General features: G+C 36.5%; 2 protein-coding genes across 3 annotated transcripts in view; both read left to right on the forward strand.

Annotated features, from left to right (window-relative positions):
* LOC115245143 (mucin-5AC-like) overlaps positions 1–4,919 on the forward strand; it is a 41,300-nt gene extending 36,381 nt beyond the window's left edge. For both annotated transcript variants that reach the window (XM_029823273.1, XM_029823274.1), the window contains exon 3: positions 1,965–4,919. In XM_029823273.1, coding sequence (XP_029679133.1) covers positions 1,965–4,510 — 2,546 coding nt within the window. In that variant the 3' untranslated portion in view covers positions 4,511–4,919. The remainder of the gene's footprint in view (positions 1–1,964) is intronic.
* Positions 1–13,844, forward strand: part of LOC115245146 (ADP-ribosylation factor-like protein 6) — a 66,447-nt gene extending 52,603 nt beyond the window's left edge. The window contains exon 4 of the transcript XR_003885490.1: positions 12,911–13,844. The gene's annotated coding sequence lies outside the window, so the exon portion shown is untranslated. The remainder of the gene's footprint in view (positions 1–12,910) is intronic.
* The last annotated feature ends 11,926 nt before the right edge of the window (positions 13,845–25,770 follow it).

Below are 25,770 nucleotides of genomic sequence, written 5' to 3' on the forward strand. Positions count from 1 at the left end.
CCCTATTGAAACCAGAAATGCCCGAAGATCTTGCTTCCCGTTTCAAGGATCGTCGCGCGACGAACATCCGCGTCGATCACGACGGTGAGATTTCTCCCCGACACTCGAGATGTCAGTGACACTTCCGTCAAATCCCGTGGAACGCATTATGCATCGCGCGTATAGCAGCATCTGCGGCCTTTAAATGCCCGGCGTCCGTCCGGCATTTACAGCGCGTACCGTAGAGATAGAAACCGTCGATCGCCTCGATAATACCGGAGAGAAAACGCCGGCCGGCTATTATCGGGACGTTTTCTCGTGAGATATTGGGCGTAAGTGACGGTGCGATCCGCTGCTCATCTCGTTCTCGGTGTCCGCGTGCGGCATCGCGTGAAACTTTATACGCGAGTGCGACATCCGTGACAGTGACGTCGTGGCCAATTACGGGGTGACGTTGAGCATCGAATGACCGAGAATTAAATGTAAACCTCGTCATTATTCTTTCACGGCGCGCTCTCAACCCACTCTCCTGCGTACACACACGTCACCGTCTTCCGCGGGACGATCGCGTGTCTTTGGAGACGACACTGTTGGAGAGCCTTCGGAAAAATCGATTCGCTGGAAAGAGACCTCGCCGGGAGAATGATCCCCGGCGTCGTCCTCCTGTTCCCACCGCGCTATTCTCATAAATCGCGACAGGAGGCAGCCGATCGTTACCGTAGCTCAACGAGTCGGTCGTTAAAGATAGCAATCACGCTCGACGATAACCGATCGTTATACCCTTACGACCGATATGTGCCTATCGCTTTAAACGCGATGCCCGTCAACACTTGAACACGCGAGACGCCCCCGTACCCGACGTTTCCGTTCGACGTTGAAGAGGCGCCTCTTCTCGCGCGTTTAAGAGACTCTCTCTTTCGCGGGAGGATGACGGGCCGTCATCGTTTCTCGCGGTTCCTGGGTTCGTTAACGTCACTGGGAACCCCGGATACCACACGACGTGAATTGCAACTTTGTAACAGGATTCTTCTCGCGATGTACGGAGGGTGGGCTACTTAACGTTATCTTCTTGGACGGCTACGCGTTGGTTCGCATCGCGCAGATAGAAGATTGAAAGGAGCGAGATTAATAAACGGAAGACTTTTTTGCTGTATTAAAGGTGGAAAATTTATTTGGAAGCATTTAATTATCTTTTTTTTTTCACACAGATATAGGAAAATATTATAGCTTTAAATGTTCATAAAGTTCACTGAAGAGATACTTGAAATATCTCTCAATATGTTTCGACGTGACACACATTGCTGATCTAATCTTTGACTGTTTAATGCCGAACTTCTCGCGAAATGAATAATCTCAGATGAGATATTTTAGATAGATTTAGTCATCGCGTCTTCGAGTTTTACTGTGGACTCTCTCGCAATATTGTCGAGAGACTATATCCGAGATCGTCGATATGTCGAATGATTCGCAATGTATATGGCATCGTCTATAGCCTGACGATGATGTTAAACGAAAGTGCGGACGCGTAAACGGGAATATATTCGTATTCTAGAAACACGTAAATTTATACGATATGGCTACTCGCGCGCGTAAATTTATCGATTCTCATTGAGACCATGTCTCTCTCTCTCTCTCTTTCTCTTTCTCATATGTGTATCTAACATCCTATAAATTTATGCAGGCTAGAGGATCGTGGCGTTAGTGATGCCGGTAGGATAAATTAATCGAGCGAGAGCGCGCGAGAGAGGGCTATAATAAAATTAAGAATAATTAATCACGACGACGGATCTCATTACTCAAGGTATCAAGTTCTCGTTTGTGCGCGCCGGTTGAAGTATAATTGGCTACTCTCTCTCTATCGTCGGTCCTTTTTCTCGCTATTCTCCTCGCGCTTGTAAGACGAAGGTCAACGCCGTTGACCCACGCGATGAACCACGCCGGCTTTTTAATCGGTCACGACGACCCCCCGAAATTTCTGTTCGCAGGCGGTCAAAATGACAGCCGGCCGCGGATATTCTCGCCCAGGATGGACTACGACGAGTGGACTCCGCTGGGTCGCGGCGATCCCCTGAAGAACAACCCGACTTTCGACTACGTGCCACCGGTCCTCGACAGGGTGCAATACTGGCTGGACTCGCATCAACAGCACACAACTGAGCCGTCATCTAAGCGCGATATCCTCGTGTTAGGCGTGACCGCCAAGAAGACCAGTCCGAAGATACCCGAGCAGTTTCTAAAATTTGTGGACGGACCCAAGTTTACGCGAACCGTCAGCCAAGATACGACCGTGTACAGGAACGACTTCACCGGCAATGCTGGCGCCGAGCCGCCCAAGGTCGTCCGCACCACTAGCTTCCGAAACGGCCTGGTCGATTATAGAAATCAGAACAGATTGCAATCGCTGCCAGCCAGTTACTATCCGAGCTCGTACTACGATCAGAAGATCAAGCCGTACACCATGATGATGCCGCCGCCGATGATACAAAAGATCGAGACGTCTACTGGTTTCAAGGTCGGCGCGTCCAGGGATAAGGTAATCGGCTACGCAGACGCGCCCCAGCCGTTTAACACGCAAACGGAGGAGGGGCCCGTTCTCCAGGACGCGCAGTATTACGGATCACTCTCGAAGGATTACGGACACTATTCCCCTGCGCCCTCGCAGCAACCGTATTCCACGTCCAAGGCGCCGGCGAGCAAGGTTGAGACCATCAAGAGCGTGTATATACCGTCCGCGTCGCAGAACACGAAATCGAGATACGAGGCGACTACCGCACCATCCGTGTCCTTTGAAAAATCGAATTTGATTTATCAATCGACGCAGACTCTGTCCGGCGGATGGCTCGGCAACAGCGAGCCCACATCATCCTCCACCCCCGGATTTCCTCCGGACGTTAATCAGGTCGTGTGGCAGACAACGGATTACTCGAAAGATCACTACGAGATCGATCATCAAGCCGCGGCCTCGTCCAATCACGAGGTTGTCATCGGCCAAAACGCGAATATCATTGTAGACGATAATAATGATGAAAATGAGGAAGTAGTCGTGGGTCAAAAGGAAATCAGCACTGAAGCAACGTTCTCGTCGACGTCAGAAAGCGTCCCGCAAACGTTTACCGTCTCCACTACAACTGTAGATTCTACCGAACGAGAAGAGGAAACTGTGACTGACGCGCAATCCTCGCCAAAGATGCACATTGTCGTCGCCAACTCGCCGTCCAGCATAGCGGATCTGGAAACGCACAAAGCGAAGAAAGGCCCGGTCGCCGTAGTAATGCCGACGAATTACATCGAGAAAAACTCGTCTTTGAGTTCGGAATCAGCCACGACTCTCCACGCTTGGGAGAGTCCCGCCACATCCGAGATGACGAAGACGACTCATCAAGCGTCAAAGTTTCAAATGCAGCCAACGAGGAACGCGGTAACAAGTTTACCGATCTTAACAGAAGAACATCCGTCCCTTTCCTCCGTGCCGAACAGAATGATATCGCCTTCGCAGCTTGCACCACATCAACTTCCGCATTCGTCTTCCGTTCCGGTAATGCTCTCCAAACACATAGGTAATTCTCCGCACATGTTTGTCCCTCCGGCGGCTTCTCAATCGATGATGCGTCTTCAGACCAGACCGAATCATGCCATGATGCACTTTATCGGCAGCATGCGTCCTGGCTTCCGGCCATCCTCGCCGATATCAATGTTCCACATGGCGCCGCCTATGGCGCACATGCACGCGTCACCTATCAAGGACATGATGCCGCCATTGCCGAGCACAGAAGAGGCTTATCAACAATCTTCGCAATCATTCCCCGTGATTTTTACCAGCCCACCGTCGTCGTCGACTTTTGATACGCAGACCACCGGATCCGGCGAGCGACTGACGGTTGACCATCAGCCGTCTCGATCATCCGCGACGATTGTCAACTCAATGACTACTTCGTCGCCATTCACGCCGACAATTTCGTCGACCGCGGAATATACGCCTACCATGGACCACCGGGAGAGCACAAGGTCCGATCAGTCCCCCTTGGTGAAGATCCTCGGCGCCGAAGAGACCACGAGGATGTCGACGACGCTTGCACCATCGACGACCGTCCCGCCGCGAACCACGACAGTGCCAAGTCTGACCACTGATCCGATATTCTCGCACTACAAACAACCGGCCAAACCAATCCGCGGCCCGATGTACCTCATTATCCAGGGCCATTCGAAGGTAAAGACCTACAAGCCGACGGTGAACAAGCATGGCGTGCCCGTAGAGAACAACGAGATCGTCGAGAGCGCGACCGAGCGACAGCTGTCAAAGCTGGAGCAGCTGATTCACGAGAACACAAAAAACGGCGCTGTCGATCTGGCCGCTGAGAAGAAGAAGCTGGAGGTGGAGAGAGCGCGCGCCGAGGAAAAGCGCGTTTCCTCGCGCCGGGAAGACAGTCTCATGAGCCTAGTCGAGAGCGGCTTGAGCGGCTTCACTGTGTCGCCCTCGATGGAAGACGAGCGTCACGCGTCCAATTCGGTCGCGAGCATCGAGATTAATTAAGGGTCCGCCGTTTGCACGCAGTTCTCCCGTGAGGGGATACCAAGCTTCGTAAACGGATGCTGAGGTAGCTGAGGGCACTTTCCGCGTCCTCCTGCGGCGGAAGGGCAACCGCCGTTCTTTTAATAGGGGCGAAAACTTTCGAAAGAAGCGAAGAGTCTCTCGATTTATATTCGATTGTTGCTTACATGCGAAGCCGTTGGATGAAAATCGATGAAAGTCGATTACGCGCGAGATATAGGAATCGAAGTTTTATGTGGCTGATCCTCCTAGCAACGTTTTCCAATTCCAATGCGGGAGCTATCCGGGAGATATGTGTAACTTCAACACACCGGTAAACGAAGTTTTACATTGTTATTTATCCTGTTTATTGTTCCGTGATATTGAATGCCTCTATGTATTTTTTTTTTTTTCACTTTTTCAAATACCGCTCCTGTGGGCAACCTGAGCGGATTTACGTATTTATAGATTTATAGATAACGATATCGAATTACATACGCGATGACAAGTATACGGTAAATGGATATGAATATTTACCGCAATAATAATTATTTATTTAAATTATTGAAATATAATTCGACGCTTTGGTAACGCCCATTACTTTTATAATTATTATGATTGTTATATTAATATTTTTCAGATAATTTATTATTTATTTCGCTTAATATATATACATAGGATAGGTATGCCATTAATTAATTTCATTTCGCGCATTAAACATGCATAAAGTTTTGCGACACAAGGTGTGCCGCAACTATAATTCGATCAGCGTCGAGACTATTGTAATCGTGTAACAATCGACGTGAGAGATTCGAGGCAATTAACGATGCGATTAATTATGTTTTATTTATTTATTTATTTTTTTTTGGACTCTCCGTGTCAATGATTCATCACTGCGCGTCCTATAAAGGTTGGTTACAAATTCGCGCATCCATCACGTACTGAGATTTCTCGAGTAATTTGGATCTTTGTCGCGCGAAGATGATTCATTTCCAAATTTCTCATAAAATCGCGCTACTTGGCGGATCTTGTCGCCACCTTGCATTTTTTCGTGGTCGCGTGTGTGGAGAAAGATTGTATTTTTTTTTATCTATCTTTTTACGAATAGACATATATTTTTACGGATCGTCGCGCGTCAACGCGTTCGTTTACTCGAGATCGACGAGTGTCATCTCGCGGTGATGACAAATCCTCGCTGTCACCGGATAACAGAGGCTCAACCAGGCAGTTCTCTCCGTGTTCTGCCACACGCTTTCATCCACGATGAGAAAAGCACGCCAATTTCATATGTGCCAGTATACATAACGTTACGTATGTATATATATAAGAGCATAATTATATATATACAGGGTATCTCACATATATATATAGATAACATACAAACTGATAGTACCGGTATTCCTTATCAAAAAACAAGCATCTTTTTTCCTTTGACAAAATTTCCAGAAATATATCATTTTTTTCGAGATATCTTATTTCACTTTTTCAAATACCGCTCCTGTGGGCAACCTGAGCGGATTTACGTATTTATAGATTTATAGATAACGATATCGAATTACATACGCGATGACAAGTATACGGTAAATGGATATGAATATTTACCGCAATAATAATTATTTATTTAAATTATTGAAATATAATTCGACGCTTTGGTAACGCCCATTACTTTTATAATTATTATGATTGTTATATTAATATTTTTCAGATAATTTATTATTTATTTCGCTTAATATATATACATAGGATAGGTATGCCATTAATTAATTTCATTTCGCGCATTAAACATGCATAAAGTTTTGCGACACAAGGTGTGCCGCAACTATAATTCGATCAGCGTCGAGACTATTGTAATCGTGTAACAATCGACGTGAGAGATTCGAGGCAATTAACGATGCGATTAATTATGTTTTATTTATTTATTTATTTTTTTTTGGACTCTCCGTGTCAATGATTCATCACTGCGCGTCCTATAAAGGTTGGTTACAAATTCGCGCATCCATCACGTACTGAGATTTCTCGAGTAATTTGGATCTTTGTCGCGCGAAGATGATTCATTTCCAAATTTCTCATAAAATCGCGCTACTTGGCGGATCTTGTCGCCACCTTGCATTTTTTCGTGGTCGCGTGTGTGGAGAAAGATTGTATTTTTTTTTATCTATCTTTTTACGAATAGACATATATTTTTACGGATCGTCGCGCGTCAACGCGTTCGTTTACTCGAGATCGACGAGTGTCATCTCGCGGTGATGACAAATCCTCGCTGTCACCGGATAACAGAGGCTCAACCAGGCAGTTCTCTCCGTGTTCTGCCACACGCTTTCATCCACGATGAGAAAAGCACGCCAATTTCATATGTGCCAGTATACATAACGTTACGTATGTATATATATAAGAGCATAATTATATATATACAGGGTATCTCACATATATATATAGATAACATACAAACTGATAGTACCGGTATTCCTTATCAAAAAACAAGCATCTTTTTTCCTTTGACAAAATTTCCAGAAATATATCATTTTTTTCGAGATATCTTATTTTTCTTTTATACAATACAATGCATTTGCTTTCTGCGTAAAACTTTATGCATTTCATTCTTCGTGTAAAAATTTTTGTAATTTTGTTATAATTAAATTTAATATACATTACACATATAGATATTATTATTTACTTTGTTTATATCAGAGGAAAGCACACTTTGCTACCATAAAAAAAAATTTGTTTTATGTCACCTGGAATAAAATTTTTTCAAGAGTTTTATTATAAAAATAGTAAAATTAATTACAACAGAATTACTGAAATTTTTGCACAAAAAAATCATTTACGCGAAAAATCAAGAAACAACGAATTCACTCTGTTGGCATATAAAATAAATAAGATATCTTGAAATCTGTAAAAATGCATTTCCGGACATTTTGCCAAAGGAAAAAGATGCTAATGTTTTGATAAGGAATACGATACTGTCTGTATCCTATCTATATGGGATATCCTGTATACGTGTTACACGCGTCAGCGCGGAATAAGCGATCGCTCGACGATTCTGATCGTGCATTCGACCTGTTTTTATCCTCGACGATAGTTACCGGGATTGCGAATGTATGTGCAGTGAATGAGCGCGAATTGAAAATCGCGTTTCACTCGCTGTTTTACGGCGCGCGCTTTCTTTCACAATCTAAATATTAAACGAACCCGTTTACGATTATCGCGGAGCAATATTACCATGGCGGATTACTGCCTACATAGCTACTATCATTGAGGACGTAAAGCCGCATCTCGGACCGGTCCGGGCAATCGTTTAATTGCGACGCAGACGCGAAGCTTACGATCGTGTGCTATATGCATATAACAATATTATTTACCGTGCGGCGTAGTTGAATAGAAAGAAATACAGGATATCGCAGAAGTAGCAGATTTCTTTGACGAATTGACATGGCGAAGATGATGGATTAATTCAAAGTTATCCTTTGAACGTAATTCTTACTCTTTTCAATATGATTATTGCACCTTTAAAACGGGAGGATCCGCTTCTAAAATTCGATAATATTGAGATATTTTGCTAAAGGTTGATTCTGCAAAATCTTTGATTGGCGCCTCAATACTTCAGCGGAACGTTTTACCTGTCTCATGCAAAAGAAAGCTTTGTAGCTTCTGAGATATCTTGTATCGCACGACAGTTGGTCGATGTAATTTATAGAGGATTTTGATGTTAAAGATAGGTTTCTCTTTTTAGATATTTATCGTATTTATTACGTTAGATGCAGAAATCGAAGGCGAAAAATCTCCGTAACCGATCCAATATGCCATTCAATCTCTCTTTGACACGTTTGACACATATTTGGTACTTGTATCGAGACTTTTCGTCTTCAATTATTTATTTATTCTCTATGATCTATTAATTTATTGCAAACGTCATCGCCCTATAGAACTTTCGTATTTATCGTAACGTCGATCGCCGGCAAAATAATATTCTAATTCTCGTCGTTCCATCGTCGTTCACTTCTACACGGTTCAAATTTCCATTCACTCCCCAGGCGAATCCCGTCCTCGGACAATATTGCGAATGTTGTAAAAGAATACCGAACTCCTCGCGCTGTATCGAGAATGACGATGGTTTCTCTCGAATTTTTTTCTTTTTCTTTTTCTTTTTTTTTTTTATTTATAGAAGATCTTCGAGGACCGGCGGGACGCTCTGTAAAGTACCCTAGGCGTCATACAACGTAAACACTAGCTTAACACTAACACTAGTCTTACACTCTATCAGTTACCAAACATATCGCGTACGTACTAACAGCTCACACCCTGTATCACGATACCCTTGTTCGTAGCGATCGTAATTAGGCGTAGTCAAAGTTACGCGCACCCACAAATATATATACATACATATAATATAGTAGTATATACTTCATATTATACGCGCATACGTATTTATATATAAATGAATTATACGTACTTGGGACGATGTTGCGTGAGCGCGCCATCGCTATTACCTTAATTAAGCATTTGGCGTTACGTTTTGCACGCACACGCTGCGATGTGCGTTAAGTTTATGTACGACATAAATTGTACCTGACGGTCACACACACACGCGCGTTCTGTTGATTCTTCTGTTTTATTAATAAAGCATCTTATTATCGATTTCCCGATTAAAAACTCCCTTCGAACCGCCGTATCCTTGATATTCCATTAAACATGAAAGAGAACAACTGCGATTTTTGCAGAGGGAAAAAATAATTATATTTTTAATTATATCCAATATATAATGTGATTACTTTAAAATTATTCGTAACTATGTAGTTATTTTCTCTGACTTGATATGTATGTATGTACATATATATACGTTGCATTGCACGAGCCAGTCGTAAATTATATTGGGACTTTGGCTCTCTGGGATTCTAACGGGATGCGCATCTGTCAAAGCATAGATCGACGCGTCCAGGATTGGTCATGATGACGGATGAAGTTATGTCGATGATATTGAAGCGATGTTACGGTAACGCGAGGGAATATAAATTTCTATACGATTCGACGAATGCATCTCGGTTCAGTACGACTTATTAAGGGACTGTTAAATTCGGTCATTAAAATCGAAACGAATAAATGCAAGTTTTTATTGCATTTTTATGCGGCCTCGAATTGTATAGAAGCTATGTATCGCATCGCAAGTTTATCACTTTGTTTTAATTCATGGGGCATATTATACGCTACAAATGTGCAATAATTATTAATTTGATAATTATAAAATGACGTCAATGAAAGGACATGACATAATATCTTGATTTCCCTAATGCAATAATTTGAGCTCGCGGAAAATATTATCGAGATCATGATATATTAAAATTTAGATGTGAATTTAATCGCGTAATGATTACGCGCTCGTTATCGGTAATTAAACGGGATGCTTTTTTTTATCTAACAAAACACGATATGCAACTTGTATAAACTCGCTTCGCGCGTTTATTTCGATTATCCTTAATTGAAGCGGTCAAACTGGTACACGAGAATGACAAATTTCCTGTGTGCGAACTGATTGCGTTTGCAGTTTCGCTCGGAGTGTTTGCGGTTCCGTAAATTCTGCAATTATTAGCTCCCATCGGGCCTGATTTATGATGCTCTGGCTTACTCGATCGCGCCGCTTGATGGAAATATGATATTAAAATAACTCCCTTTAATGCGAAATATTTTCCTGGAATATACAATAAATTGATTGCAACAAATAAATTTTGCAATTTATTTGTCGATCTTGATGCGACTTGATTATAAACTAAGGGACCCCGATATACTAAACATTTTTTTTCTTTTTTTTTTTTATTGCGGAGAATATAAATTATTATATTTTATTTATGTTACATTATTATATAATATTATATTAATAAGAAATATATATATAAAAAATATATAAATATATTTATTTTTTGCATATATATTTTTCTTGAGAGATTGATATATTATAATATAACTATTATGTGTGAAAGATTTAAAAAAATGTTTAATTGTTTGCTGCCATTTAATTACACGTGTGGAGCAGAGAGATTGCGGAAAATCAGAATTGTTGAAATCGATAGCGGGGATTCAAGAGTGGGTGAATGAAACTCTGGAGATAGTTAATTCGGGATGCGTTAAAAACACGAATTTAAGATTAATTTATAGCGTAATTTAGTTTCAATGTCGGTGAAATAAATCTCTCGCGGCGAATAAAGGTCTGGACCCGGAGGTCTGGAATCGGCGAGACAAAGAGAGCAAAAAAGGATCGATAAACAACTGATTAAGGTTTTTTAATATATAATGTTATAAGCTAACCGCTACCTTTTATTATAATTAAATGTAATTATCATATAAATGAGAAAATTTATTTATTTATTATTTATTTTAGAAAAGAAAAGAGACGTACATGTAAGTTGAATTAAATTTTATACATATACTATAATTTGAGAGATATGTCATATGTGAAATCTATACGACCAATTTCAGCGAATTATTGCGAAGTCCCGTATATCTGAATAGACGGGTTTCCCATGCATGAGTCTCTCTGGATAAGAATCGACGTCTTGTTATCCCAGGAGAAGACGAAATATAATCGCGCAGTAAATTATCTGAAATACGAACCACACGACATAGATATGACATCGATGTTTTTATATAATTACAATTTTCCCTCGTGTCTTTAATAATATCCGTTCTTCGGGTCTTATATTCAGAAAATTATGTCAGTTGATTTTCTTTACATGACCTATCGCCATAAACTATAGCCGTATTAAACTGCTCTGTAAGTAAATTGTAATACTTGCTAACTGTAATATCTTGCCTCTGTAATATCTCTACTTAAGCTATAATATCTCTGTCCCGCGAAAGAGAAAGAGAGGTAAGGTCAATAGTTGTCGACCGATATAATAAACGATACTTATCTTTTAAAGTAACGATCCTTCTTCCGATAATGTATTCTATGCGCTATTAATAATGAATAAGATATTAAATGATACCGGACGGGGCTGCTAAAGAATTCAGCGACAAGCGTTGAATAAGCGGCAAAATTAATCATAGAAGTAAACTGATTTAGAATTTGTATGCGCGGAATTGTCGTGAACATTTTCGTTCCTAAAGTAACACCGGGGATTCACAGGCAGCCGTAAGCCTGCGCGCTCCGAGATTAATCGATGAAGCTTCGAAAGAGGGTGTTTCCTGTCAGACTGAAAAATTGCGTGATTAACGAGAGAAATGTTCCTGCAACAAAGTTCCCCGCCGAAAAGGAACTGCAGCACCGGTGTGTCTCACCTTCTTTGTCGACCTCCTCTCTTCAGTCCTTGGCGCATTAATATTTCTAAGTTATTCGCGGACAAGCGACGGGCCCGTTAATGTATAATAATTTTCAAAGAAGAACGCCGCTTATTCCTTGACTGTATCTCGTCGATTTGCTACATGTATAATCATAAATCTCCAAATTTCATTAAACAAAAAATGAATTTTATGCTCTAAATTATTTATTCATATATATAATATATGTGTAATATCTTAGTACAGTATTTCGAGACAAATTAAGCAAAAGAATGGTATCTTTCTCCATACTTTTGCGTATTATGGTTATCCATCAAAATGTTAAGTCTGTGCAATGCGCACTGTTCCCGGCAGAAAGTGACGTTTCATGATATCCGGCTGAAAGTGCCGACGAAACAAAGTTGCCAGCAAAATGACCAAGAAAGAAAGAAAGAGCGATAGGGAGAGGGGAGAGATGGGAGAAAAGTCCGTGGAGGACAGCACCGCTATTTCGTTTCTCTCCCGCTTTACCATCTTCTACCTTTTACCTCTTTCTCCTCTCGCAATCTCTTACAGGCTTTTTCCGACGAGCTCACGTCTCGGATTCTGGTTCCATCGCGCAAAAGCCCGCCATTACGGAGAACCGACACGGAGAAGAACGCGAATTAAAGATTCCTTCGAGGTCATCGGACGACGGTACTTTTTACCCTTCTCACGTTTTTCGTATTTGATTCGAAATGCAACTCCGAGCGTGGGCGGATAATGATCAAGCTTAATCCACGCTTATCGTCCGATCTTATAAAGTGATGCTTTTTAGGGGGATGCTTCCTTCGTACTCTGTCGAATGGAGAATAAATTTACAATTCGAAGAATCACCGAATTTATGTTATGGAAACGTGATAAATTCTCTGCATGGAAAAGGTACAATAGTCTCTCAACATTGAGAAACCGCACGCTCGAGGCTCTTGTATTACGGCGGACACTGGTTTAGGAATATACATATAAATGACATCGACGATTCCGATGGAAATGTGAAAGCAACTAAGATACTCGCGGCAGCGATCGGAATGGAAAGTGTACATTATTGCGATACGATTAGCCGGTAAAAGCTCATTCCTCGGCGAGCGGATTATATCGAAGATTTTTTTCCAGGTCAAGAGCGTGAACAATGTTGCAGAGGAATCCCTTCGCTCCATTCTCGTCGTTCGTCGTGTCGTCGTCGATCTTCATGTCTACGGTAAGGCCGAGCGGACCATTAAAAGCGCCGATCCTGTTTGTTTTTGATGCAACACTGGCTTCGACAATGCTCTCCGACGATATCGTCGCCCACGCGTGCGATTTTTCACACGGCGAAGAAATCCTTCGGCGCGATGAAAAATGATGGGATCCACGCGAGATGAGATTTTTGCGCGGCGCAGCGTTTATACAGGATGTTTCGAATATGTTTGAATAACAGCATCGAGAATGTGATACGAGCTCGCTTTATTTCTTCGTCGCGAAAGATCGATTTTGAACGGGAAAAGAATGACTTTTCTTTTAGACTGACAATATTTTACAAGCTAAAGTAAAATTTTCATGATGTTTTTTTTTTCTGTGACAAGAAAGAATTTATTATTAAAATTTTAAATATAAATTGTAAACGAGAGCGCGATGCTTATATCTTTCATAATAATTAATAACCGTATCTGATATCTTTTACTTTGAATCTCTTACGTGTGGGAAGAAATATGCTCCAGTATTTTAAACACCCTATACTCTTGTAATAATTTGCCAATATAATCTCGCATCCGTCTCTCCTCTCCTTCCTCCCTTCTCATCGTTGATTATTTGCAAGCGGGTTATTCGCGTTTCGTGGTTGCTCGGGTACCTTAATCGGTGTGCCCTGAGTCGATATTAACAGATTGATTGCCATGGCTATCAGACCCGGCCAAGTTGTTTCGCCCTTTTTGCGGGTCGACGGCCTTCGCATGATGTGGGCCGCGTCACCCGTATAAAAGCAACATTGTGCCGCTTGTGCTGGCCGGTGGATGCACATCGAGCGAGTTGATGCGAAAATTTGCAGGAGACGTCTGAGAATGTAACGCTCGCGTCTGTTTAAGATCTGGGGTTCGAGAAGAAAGAAAAAGAAAAAAAAAAAAAAAAAAAAAAAAAAAAAGAAAATACGATTTCCATTGCTCTTATTAAGCTATTATTATTTTTTTATCTATCATTAATTTTTTTTGTAGAATATGAATATCAAAATTTATGGTTCCATGATTCATGAATACGATTTTAGAAAATACAATTACATTCATTATATGACAATATTTTTTTCTACAATTTTCTTTACAATATTGTACGTTTTTTCTCTCTCGTAATTTTAAATATTTATTATATAAATTTTTAATAAATAAATAAATCGCAATTTATTTAATTTCGTCGAATATTGAAATTAATTCGTTTCGTTTTACGCATGTCTGCATTAATTCCAGATCGATCAATACAATATGGTGTCCGTTTTGAGGACTCAGAATCTTCTGCTATTGTTGCGTAGCAATATAATATTATTCGCGAGTACAAAATTCCACTCGTTGCTCAGAAAAATATGGCCATAGATCGCCGGCGTATAGAACTTAAGGAGGATATTTAAAGGAGGACGTTGGAGACGTGAGAAAAAGTCACGGTTTTGGTGCGTCGACAGGTAGATAAGGGACCAGTGGATGGAAAGGTCACACTTGCCGACCTTAATGAAAGTTAAACCTCTGACGATGGTGTGCTCACCATTACCATACCGTTATCGGCTTTCGCGTGGGTTTTGAAGCCAAAAGAGTCAATGATGTACAAGAGAGAGAAAGAGAGAGAGAGAGAGAGATTCACTATTTTATATCAATAAAATTTTGCCTTCTTATTTATATTCCTACCTTTTCCTTTAATGATAAAATGACATTCATTTCATTTTAATGGACTTATTTTAAAAAAAGCACGACAGAATAAATAAAGAATTTCGAATTTTAAAACAAATATATTTACATAAAATTTAATTTACGACTATAACCATAAACCCAAGTGTTCGCTGAATAATAATTATTATTATAAATTATTAGGATCCCATATTTATCGCAGACTATTCACATAAAGCGCCAAACTTCTTAATATGAAATATTTGTGGCAATCAATATAATTAATAATAAATAAATTTGATAGAAATATTTCATATTGTCATCAAATTTTCAAGCTGTTGCGAGTATCTCGCGATCTCGTGAAAATCGATCGAGAGCCGATTAAATCTAGAGAGCGTCATATTTATTTCTAGGCGATCCAATGGAAAAAGCCGTCCGTCCATTTGCGGTCGAGCCAATGCATCCTGTTGCACTTCCGTGTCTATCCTAAGCGCACCCCCTCCCAACTTTTTTTGCGAACACTCTTCTAAAGTAAAGTTGTTCCGCGATATCATTAATTAAGCCATTGCGTGACATTTCGATCGAGCGAGTTTGGGAGACTCGAAGTTGAATTCGAAGCATTTGGTCGCATTTGGTTCCTATACCGTTCCGCTAAAATAGCGAAATTGATCGCAGCGTATATATCCATAGCTCCGATGTGGAACGTGATGGTCGTCTATGGGCGAAACGCGCAAGACCTCATTGCACTACTCGGGAAACTAGAAACCGCCGGCAAAAACTAACCCAATATCGGTGCCCTCGTGCCTCCATCCCACCGCGCACCATCGGATACCGGGAACCCACACCTCCGCATACATCACATAGCGCATCCTTCTCATTCGACAACCTCTTCCGGTTCAATTCGTGTACCCCGTCTATCTTCTCTACATCTTTCGAATTTCCGATACGTCAGCGGTATACAGCTGATTTTTTTGCATCGTGAAAAGTCGCGCTTAAAAAATTGTTAATATAAAATATTTTTTTTTTTTTCTCGTAACGGAGTGCACGCATTTAATTGGCAATCTATAACTGAATCGTTTCAAATTCGAAGGAAATTCGATACGTCTCTCGCTAAAAATATCCTTTTTGCGAATTCGCGGCGGAAGCTTCTGTAAAACGTCGGGCGCGTCTGCAACTGTCATATTTTTGCCGCACATACCGCGAGTTTAGCGGCAGTTGCACTTAAGGAGATTGGGAGGAATCCGATCGAAGTCGCTTCGCGGTATATCCGCAGGGAAATGTCTCGCGATTTACGTCATGTACGATTTGATATGTATGCGTGGTGGCCTGAGATTCAGGCTACTAATGCACGAATACGTTATTTAAAGTGGCAGCGTCGACCAGGTGGATTTTCGTGGCAAGATTTTCTTCCTCGAGATTGGCTGCATAATTGAGAAGCTTTGCGCGAGAGAGGGCTTGATCTTAAATTGAAACGATTGAAACGTTTAAAGGTATAAACTGAATAAACAATCTTATCCTTTTGTGTCTGCATCTGCGTTTCATTCATATGTGTGTATTGTGTGTGTATGTGTTTCAACTATCAATTCTCGCTTGCTTTTATCCATTAGACACTTTTACTTGCGTGCATGCAAATTATGGCTATAATTACTATTTGTGTGCTATATTAAACGCGCGCGCATTAATACTAATAATTTGAAAAAGTTACTTTACTAAATCACAATATTATGCAAGCCTACCTTTTTTTTTTATAAAATTAATGGGATTAGGAAATTAGAGCGCAACGAAATAAACGACGGACCTTAATTTTTCTATTGGATTTTCTCTATTTGCAATGTTTTTTATTTAAAGATTTTGAGCTCTAAAAACAGAGCAAGTTTTTTGCCATAATATAATTCGTGGACGAGCCGTTGCTATTTTTTTCGAAAATATAAAATCTGACAAATTAAGAGAGAAAAAAGAAAAAGAGCTGCGGCAAGCTGATTAAATCGAGCTGTGTTTATTACTCGCTCACGGCTATAAAATCGCGTTACAAGTGTCTTGCAGAATTAGCCTGTGCGTGTACACGACTCTCTCAGCACTAATTAAAATTTTGTAAAAAGTACAACAACAATAAATTGTTCTTATCAACATCGGTAATGAATAACAGTAATTATGGATGATCATAAGGGATATTATGACACACAATAAACAAAGTCGCTAAACAGCCGATAAGATCAGAGAGAAATGTTACGCGATGAATGTATTGCAAGTACGTGGTCCCACACTGTTTTGCACACTTGCGGATGTATTAATTAATCGTTAGAGGATTGGAAAGGATCTTTGATGTTATCAACTTGTTAAAAATAAACGTATTTTGTAGAATGAGTTATAATTCGGCAAGAGATCTATATAACATTAAAAAGGGAATTAAATATGTCGTTCTTGTTTTAAATTTTAAAGTGCGGAATATGAAAAATGTAAAACCGTGACAAGCAAATATTTTTTCAAATTATTGATAATATGAAAAGATACGACGCAATGTTGTAATATATCAAGAGACACAACTTTTGATTTTATATTAATTTTTCTCTATATGAAGTCATCAAACGAGTTTTACGGTCGGCATGTTTTTATTTTTTAAATAAAACATATTTTTTAGTATGCGTAATTGCAGTTTACATTCAAATTAATACGGTGATCATAAAGAAAATGTTGTATTTTGATGGCTTTGATCTGTTTTTGATGGCTTCACACACACGCACACATGAAGAAAAGTAGTACCTGAAAGTTATACACTTATTTTTTTTATATTATCAATATCTTTAAAAATATTCACTTGTCACATTTTGTGTCTCAGTCTGTGTATATGTACGAAACATATGTTTAGGCGACAGTCGTTTTAAATATTTAAATGTTAGTTTCGTTCTAATAACGATGAAGAGTAAAATATATTTGTATTTAACGATCCGATTTTAATGTCCTGTAAAGAATTGCTAGTTCTACTCTTTTCCCGTTTGATGTAATAAATTTAATAATATATATATATAAAATCTATTATCCAGAAATTTACGGAAAACATATATTATTATATATAGTATTTACATCGATAAGAATTTATGGAAGATCGTTTCGCCGGCTTGTGATCAGTTTTTGAATGCATTCCAGTATGTTAATGATTTAGCCTATTTGCGCGACTGCTAATAAATTACTTTAATTAGCGCATGCTAGAAGGACGTATACATATTCCGTGGTAATGCGGATAAATTGGTTTAGCGATATCGAGTGTCGACTATATAGTTACAATTTATACGGTAAATGAAATTTGTATATCGTATTGAATTGAGATATCAGGATAACTGTGCAAATAACTCGCGTTCGCAAATAGACAGATGTAACTAAGTTAGAGTGATGCGGTGGTCTCACGGGGGATATAATTAGAGCGCACCAATCTCGGGAGAAATTCAAAGTTTACACTCACTTTAAACTTTGTTCTAATGTATATCGCGCGTGACGCGAAGAAACTTCGGTCAATTAATTTTCATGGTGAAACGCTCGACGTTGTTATTTTCGCCATCGCAGATTTTGGTGATCCAAGCAATTCTCACTCGGTGGCAAAAGACAAGAGAAAAAAAACCGATATATTCAATTCCATCCCCAAAATCGATTTTCTTAACAAGAACCAATGCAAAGAATGAAATGTTCTTTGTCTTTATCGGGTTTTCTTAATATAATAATTTTTCTGCTAATGCTTGATAGACCTAGTTAAAATTCTAGTCGTTCTTCAGCAGAAATTTAAAATTTGTTAATACTAAATAAGTCTGCAAAAAACTATGTAAAATGATAACATTATAATAAAAAAAAAAAAACGCAAATAATTTAGTACTGACCGGTCCGATGCGCGGAGTCTGGAATAATAAAGTTATACTGCACGTTGATCTGTAACATGTAATTATGTACAAATTATAAAGCAGTGTCGAAAATAATTATTGTGCATAGCTGAATTTTGCACTACATTGCTTTTAGATAGATATTTAAGGAAGAAGTGGATAGATTAGCTACATTAAAAGTTAATCAATTTAATACATTATAAGGTTCATGAATTTGATATTGCGCACACATAAAGCACTTTTAGCCTTTTAAAATATAAAATTAATAATTAATTTATGAATTGAAATAAAAATTTGCCCTGAAAAATAAAATGTTTATTTTCATGAATTTTTATGTCACTATACAATTTTCGTGATACAGTCACTACTAAAAAGTTAGTTTGATATAAGATAATATTACGATTTTGAGATAATTATATTCAATCATATTATAGGGCAATTTTTTTTTACTTTAATTCACAAATTAATTATTAATTTTATATTTTAAAAGATTAAAAGTATTCTCTCTGCAAAGTCAAATTCATGAATTTAGAAATGTATTAGATTTATTAATTCTTTTGACGTAGCTGATCTGTCCAATTTCTCTTTAATATAAAACAGATTTATCATATATAAATCATGAAAATAGATTTTTTGGTACACTTTGACAAGATATAATAAATAAAAATCTAAATCTATAAATAATAATCATTTAGATTATCTTTTTACAAAAGACAATCTAAATCTAAATGATTATAAGAATTATAACGCGTTAAAATATGTTGTATTTATTTATATAAAAAATTTAGATTTATTATAAACACTATATATATTATACATATATATTAAATATATTTCAAAATGTAAAATATTTTACGTCACGCTCTTATAAGGATGTAAAATGGATCGATAGCGCGGGGATACATAAGTAATTGAAATCGCATATAAATAAAAAATAATAAATTAAATAAATTATAATTCATCTCATGTGGTTATTCCGTCGTCGCCCGATGCCTGCTAGGTCTCCTCCTCCTCTTAGATTATAGTTAAATAAGGTTGCTCCTCAGGATTCGTAGACATTCGCGCACTACGCTCACTCGCAAACACAGGTTAATTACGATCATGCGCGCATTAATCGATAAAATATTAATGATGACATTCACGAATTAATCGACGCGAATTTTACTTATTATTTCACGATAACAACGCAAAAGTGAAAACAAAGATGGTATGTTTATGGCCTTGGTCTTGGCACGCGTAGCGCCCTTTTGTTTACATTCCATAGCTTTGTTATTGTCGCGCGGTGAGACTCGAGGCAACGAACGGCATAAATCACTCCGTGTGTCGTCTCATTGTTGAAAGGAACGCGAGCGCGAGCAGTACCGGGGAAGATACCGTGCTTATTCTTTATAATTAATATACTGACTATTAATCGATTATTGATCCATGAGATTGATTCCTTTTGTGATAAATGATGCATGAAGTATTAAACTACATATTGAATAATAAAGACTAAAGATTAAAGATTGGAATTTGATTAATCAGAACAAAAGGAATTAAAATTTTTTGTATTAATTGGTAAAATTTCAATCTTCAATCTTTATCGTTTTCTTGCGATTTTTAAGAATAATCATTATTTTCCTATCGATACTTAGAATTAAAAATATTTTGTCCAATGCTTTATTGTTCGTCTTCTTGTCGATTAAATATAATTCGGATTGAGAAGGCGCAGAACAAAACAATCGAATCGCAAGATCGAGTGAGTAACATAACGGACGGCTTTGTGATATAATACATCAATCGTTTAAAATACATAATTAGAATCTATAACGTAAAATATTCGTATAATTTAATATTCCGCGTATATATGTATGTCGTAATATGTAAAATATTTCGGCGACAAATTAATAACTAATCGTTCGATTTTAGCGGCGTATAGCGACCTTGTTATCGACGTTCGAATAATCAAATAGTATGAAATGCTTCGTATAATGTTGAATTCTTTTCCTAAACGTGATCGTGACAAGTATCGAAATATAATTCGTTATTATTATTACAATTAACAACGAATTAACTTTTGATTTACGAAATTATTTTCCCGATAATGCTTAGAATCAAATATATTTCGTCTAATGTTTAAAATTTTCCTAAAATACGAGCATAAATAAATTATTGATTAAACGATTATTATATCGCGACACACTTTTTATTACTTTAATATATCCATCTTACGATTTATGTTATTATACATATGTTACATATATATCAACAATAGAATTAGCATTGTATCTTGGAAATAATAAAGAATATCACTTGGAAATAATAAAGAATGAACAAGAGAAGAAAAGAAAGTCTGGAAAAACAGCGGACAACGATATACGCAATATGTAAGTAATTTACAATATAAATTATTAAAACAATATAAGCGCGCGCCATTTATTTTGTGTATGTGTGTGTGTATATAATTACTTACAATCTTACATATTAACTCTAATTCTCCATTTTTTCAAAATCAATTAAATAAAAATTACATAGTATATTGTCAGGTTTTCGTAAAATATCATACGAAAAATCGATATTTCTTGCGATATTGGTTGGAGCGTAAAAATGTTAAGAGTTTCTTTTATATTTCATGGGATGCTAGCCAGAACTCTAAATAAAAAACAGGAATTGCAAAAAAATTTACATTTAAAATTAATTAAAAATATATACTTTTATAAAATTTAATATTTTGTGTATATATATATATCATAGTAGACATAAAATATTTTAGCAGCGATTTATCACACACAATAACATAGTATTTGGCCTTGGCGGCATAAACATTGGCACGCTATCATTTACTTAGCTCGACTCTGTTATCATTCGCGCGACGACACTCGAGCAGGAAAATAGTTGTGCGAGACTCTCCGTCGAATTCCTTTTCTAAACGCGATCGCGACAAGTATCGGGAAATAATTTGATAAGATTATTAATTAGTTATCTTTTACATAATAATAATCATAATTTAATATTGTAACTAAATTGTAATTTTAATTATTGTAATTATATCTCTACGATAGGTCTTGAAGCGCGTATTTTGCATGATATATACGAATATATATACACATTTAATCAAGAACCGAAGTGACAGGAATCAAAATTATAAATTATTGTTTTGTTGCGATTCTTATAAGCAATAATTATTTCTTTAAAAATACTTAAAGTTAAATATTAAATGTATTTCGTCCGCGCTTTATTGTTCGACTTTCGACAGCATGTAAATATAATTTGGATTAAGAACGTGTAAAACGATTAAATTGCAAAATCGAATAACTAATACAACTAAATTCCGTGATATATTAACCGTTTAATAAATAATTGCTCTATAATTTAAAATATTTATATAATTTAATATTTTGCATATATTTTATAGTACGTAAAATATTTCGGCAGTGAATTAGCAATACCTAACATAGTATTTGGCTTTGGCGGCGTAAACATTGGCGCGCGTAAACATTGTTTACGTATCACGGCCTTATTATTCATATGGAGACACTTGAGTAGAACTGTAGTGAGGCGAGACGCTCTGTCAAATTTCTTTCCTAAACGCGATCGCGACAAGTCTTGGGAAATAATTTGATAAGATTATTAATTAATTATCTTTTATCTTTTATGCCTTAAATAATATGTAATTATATCGCAACAATAAATCTCAAGGCGCGTATTCCGCATATCAAAATTTTAAATTGTTGTTTTGTCGCGATCTCTCTCTCTCTCTCTCTCTCTCTCTTTATAAGCAATAATTATTTCTTTAAAAATATTTAAAGTTTAATTATATTTTGTCCGATGCTTTATCGTTCGACTTTCGACGGTATGTAAATATGATTCGGATCAAGATCGCGCAATTAAACTATCAAATTGCAAAATCGAGTAATTAATATAATGAAAGGCTTTGCAATTTAAAATATATTTTGTACACTTTCATATTTCGCGTATACATACCGTGTATAATATAATAGTACATAAAATATTTCGACAACGATTTTTAACTATAACATAGTGTTCAATCTTGGCGACCCTATTGTTTACGTTTACATGTATGATCTTATCATCCGTACGGCGACACTCGAGCAGTAACGTAGTGGTACGAAACGCTTTATATATTCTTAAATTCTATTCCTAAACGCGATCGCGACGTATCGAAATAGAATAGTATCGGAATAGAAATCGCTATGATTATTATAATTAACGATTAATTTACTTTTAATAAAGGATACAAAACTATATTGCGAATATAAGAAAATGCAAATATAAATCTTTATCAAATTCTCAATCGTGATCATCCATCATTGTGAGTAAAAATCGAATTAACAGAAATAAAAATAGTAAATTTCGATCATCGATTCTTACGGATAATAATTATTTATTTAACAATTTTTATATTCAAATATATTTTGTCCGATAACTTTTTCTGAAATGCAAGCATAAAATAATTAAACCATTGCTATATTATTCTTGTAAAGATGCGTATGATTTTGGCCTCGTGTAAATGTCGAGCGCGAATCGTACTTTCCGTATTACTCTCTTATGATATAATAAAATATATATCTCGGGGAGTTGTACCGCGATCGGAAGTGCTGTGCAAAGTATTCCGCGATCGTTGCGTATGACTAATCATAATTAATCGTGTTTTCGCGATTGAGTGTAAGTGCCACGAAAGAGCAGCAGAGGATGAATAAGACAGAAAAAGAAGATCTGAAGTAGCATCGGGTGACGTACGGAGCAACGATATGCGATAGGATAGGTAATTTATAAATTGATTATCATTTGTATTATTTTCAAGATAGACATTGCTAAATAGATATCGCTTGTTTTTTTATTTTCTTGATAGTGCGATTCGATATTAACGTGCAATATAATACACATATAAAATATTCCAAGTTTTATTTTAATTGTAATGACAGGAATCTCTAAAATAATAAATTATCATATCAATCTTTACGAACAATAATTATTTTTTTAACAACACATAGAGTCAAATATATTTTTTTTCCGTGATGCTATGTATATCATTTGACTTTTCGACGATTTAAATATGATTTGGATGAAGAATGTGTTGTAAAACGATTGAATCGAATAATTAACATAACGATAAATTCGATGATACATTAATCGTTTAATAAATAATTAGTCCATAATTTAAAATACTTATATAATTTAATATTTCGCGTATGTAATAGTACATAAAATATTTCGGTAGCGAATTAGTAATACTTAATATGGTATTCGGTCTTGGCGTAAACATTGGCGTACTATCATTTACGTGCCTTGGCTCTGTTATCATTCGCGCGACGACACTCGAACAGAAAAATAGTGGTGCGAGATGTTCCGCCGAATTCGTTTTCTAAACGCGATCGCAACCAATATTAGGAAATTATTTGCTATGATTAATGATTAATTAACTTTTATAAATAACATATAACTACATACATATATATCGCGACAGCAGATCTCGAATCGCATATTTCGCGTAATTTATTCATTTAATCAAGTAAGAATCGAAATGACCGAAATTGAAATTATAAATTATCGTATTGTTGCGATTTTTACAGAACAACAACTATTTTTCTATCGATACTTATGAAAAAATATTTCATCCAATGTTTTATCATACGACACTTTTCGATTATTTAAATATAATTCGGATTGAGAACGCGCAAAAAATTAAACAATCGAATCAAAGAAGATCTATAATATTAAAACACAAATAAAAAAATTAGTTGTGTGTAATATAATTAGTTTTTCAAAATTAATTATTTTGGAAACTTTGCTTTATAGAAAATACAGAATATTCGTAAAAGTATTAATTCAGTGTATTTGCACTTTGCGTTTGTAACGGGTAATAAGAAAGTACTCGACACTAAAATGTTTTAAAAGCCATTTTCTAAAAAAGAAAATTCTTCTTCAATCTTTCATCTAATAATTAACACCTATGAGTAGACATTATGCTGGCTATTTTCAAAGATTTAAATTTCTACTAAAAAAAAAGTGGTTAATTTGATTAAATATACGCGCGTTTTCTTTATTAATCATTTCTTTAGTTGAGATATTTAAGTATTTAAGTCAAATACATCGTACTTGCATATAATAATAATGCATATAACTTGTATGTAAATAAATAGAACCACTATCGCATAGAAATAAAATGATCGATTAATCTCATAAGTTATAAATAATAAGTCAATTATATCAAATGTACTGTTTATTGATAATCAATTAAAATATAATTAGTAAAATTCAGCGTAGAAAAATTAAACAATCGAATCAAAGAATCAAGTAATTAGCATAACGAAAGGCTTCGTGATAAATCAATATTTTAATAAAAATATATAATCTGTAATTTAAAATATTCGTCTATACTTTAATATTCCGCGTATATATATTATATAGTACATAAAATATTTTGACAATAAATTATTAATAACATGTTCGGCCTTGGCGACGTATAGCCGTCTCTATTGTTTACAGCCTTGTTATCATTCACACACCGATTGTCGAGCAGTAAAGTAGTGATGCGAAACGCTTCATATATTGTCGAATTCTTTTCCTAAATTTGATCGCGACAAGTATTAAAACATGATTCGCTATGATTATTATAATTAACGGTTAATGTTTGAAAATAAGATAATTAATTAACTTTTAAAAATAAGATAAAACCATATCACGATAATAAATTTTCATCGAAGTACGTATTTCGTGTTGCTCTTTTATGATATAATAAAGTGTGTATTTTGTGTGATTACAATCCGCAATCGGGAGTGCCGTGCAAAATATTTCGTGATCGTTGCGTATATGACTAACCATTATTAATCGTGTTTTTGCGAATAAGTGTGAACGCTACGATTAAACAGCAAAGGATGAACAAGAAAGGAAAAAAAGGTCTCAAAAAGCATCGGGCGATGTACGGAGCAACGGTATACAGTGAGTAATTTATTGTATATTCTTATTTGCCCCATTTATATTATTTTTAAAATATACACATTGTTCGTTCTTTTTTCATTTCTTCGATAGTGTGTTCCAATTTAAATTATCATATAATATGACTCATATATAAAATATTTCAAGTTTTATTTTGAAATACTTAAAATAATTATAATAAAATATTTTTGTATTAATTAATAATTTTACACATAGATACTTTAATATTTTATAAAATATTTTACAATAGTATAATTAGTAGACATTTAATATATAAGAATTAAATTTTTTATTTATCATGTTTTTCAAAAGTTTATATAAAAAACAT

The sequence above is a fragment of the Formica exsecta genome, unplaced genomic scaffold (assembly GCF_003651465.1).
Source record: "Formica exsecta isolate Colony F162 unplaced genomic scaffold, ASM365146v1 scaffold915, whole genome shotgun sequence".
NCBI classification, from domain to species: Eukaryota; Metazoa; Arthropoda; class Insecta; order Hymenoptera; family Formicidae; genus Formica; species Formica exsecta.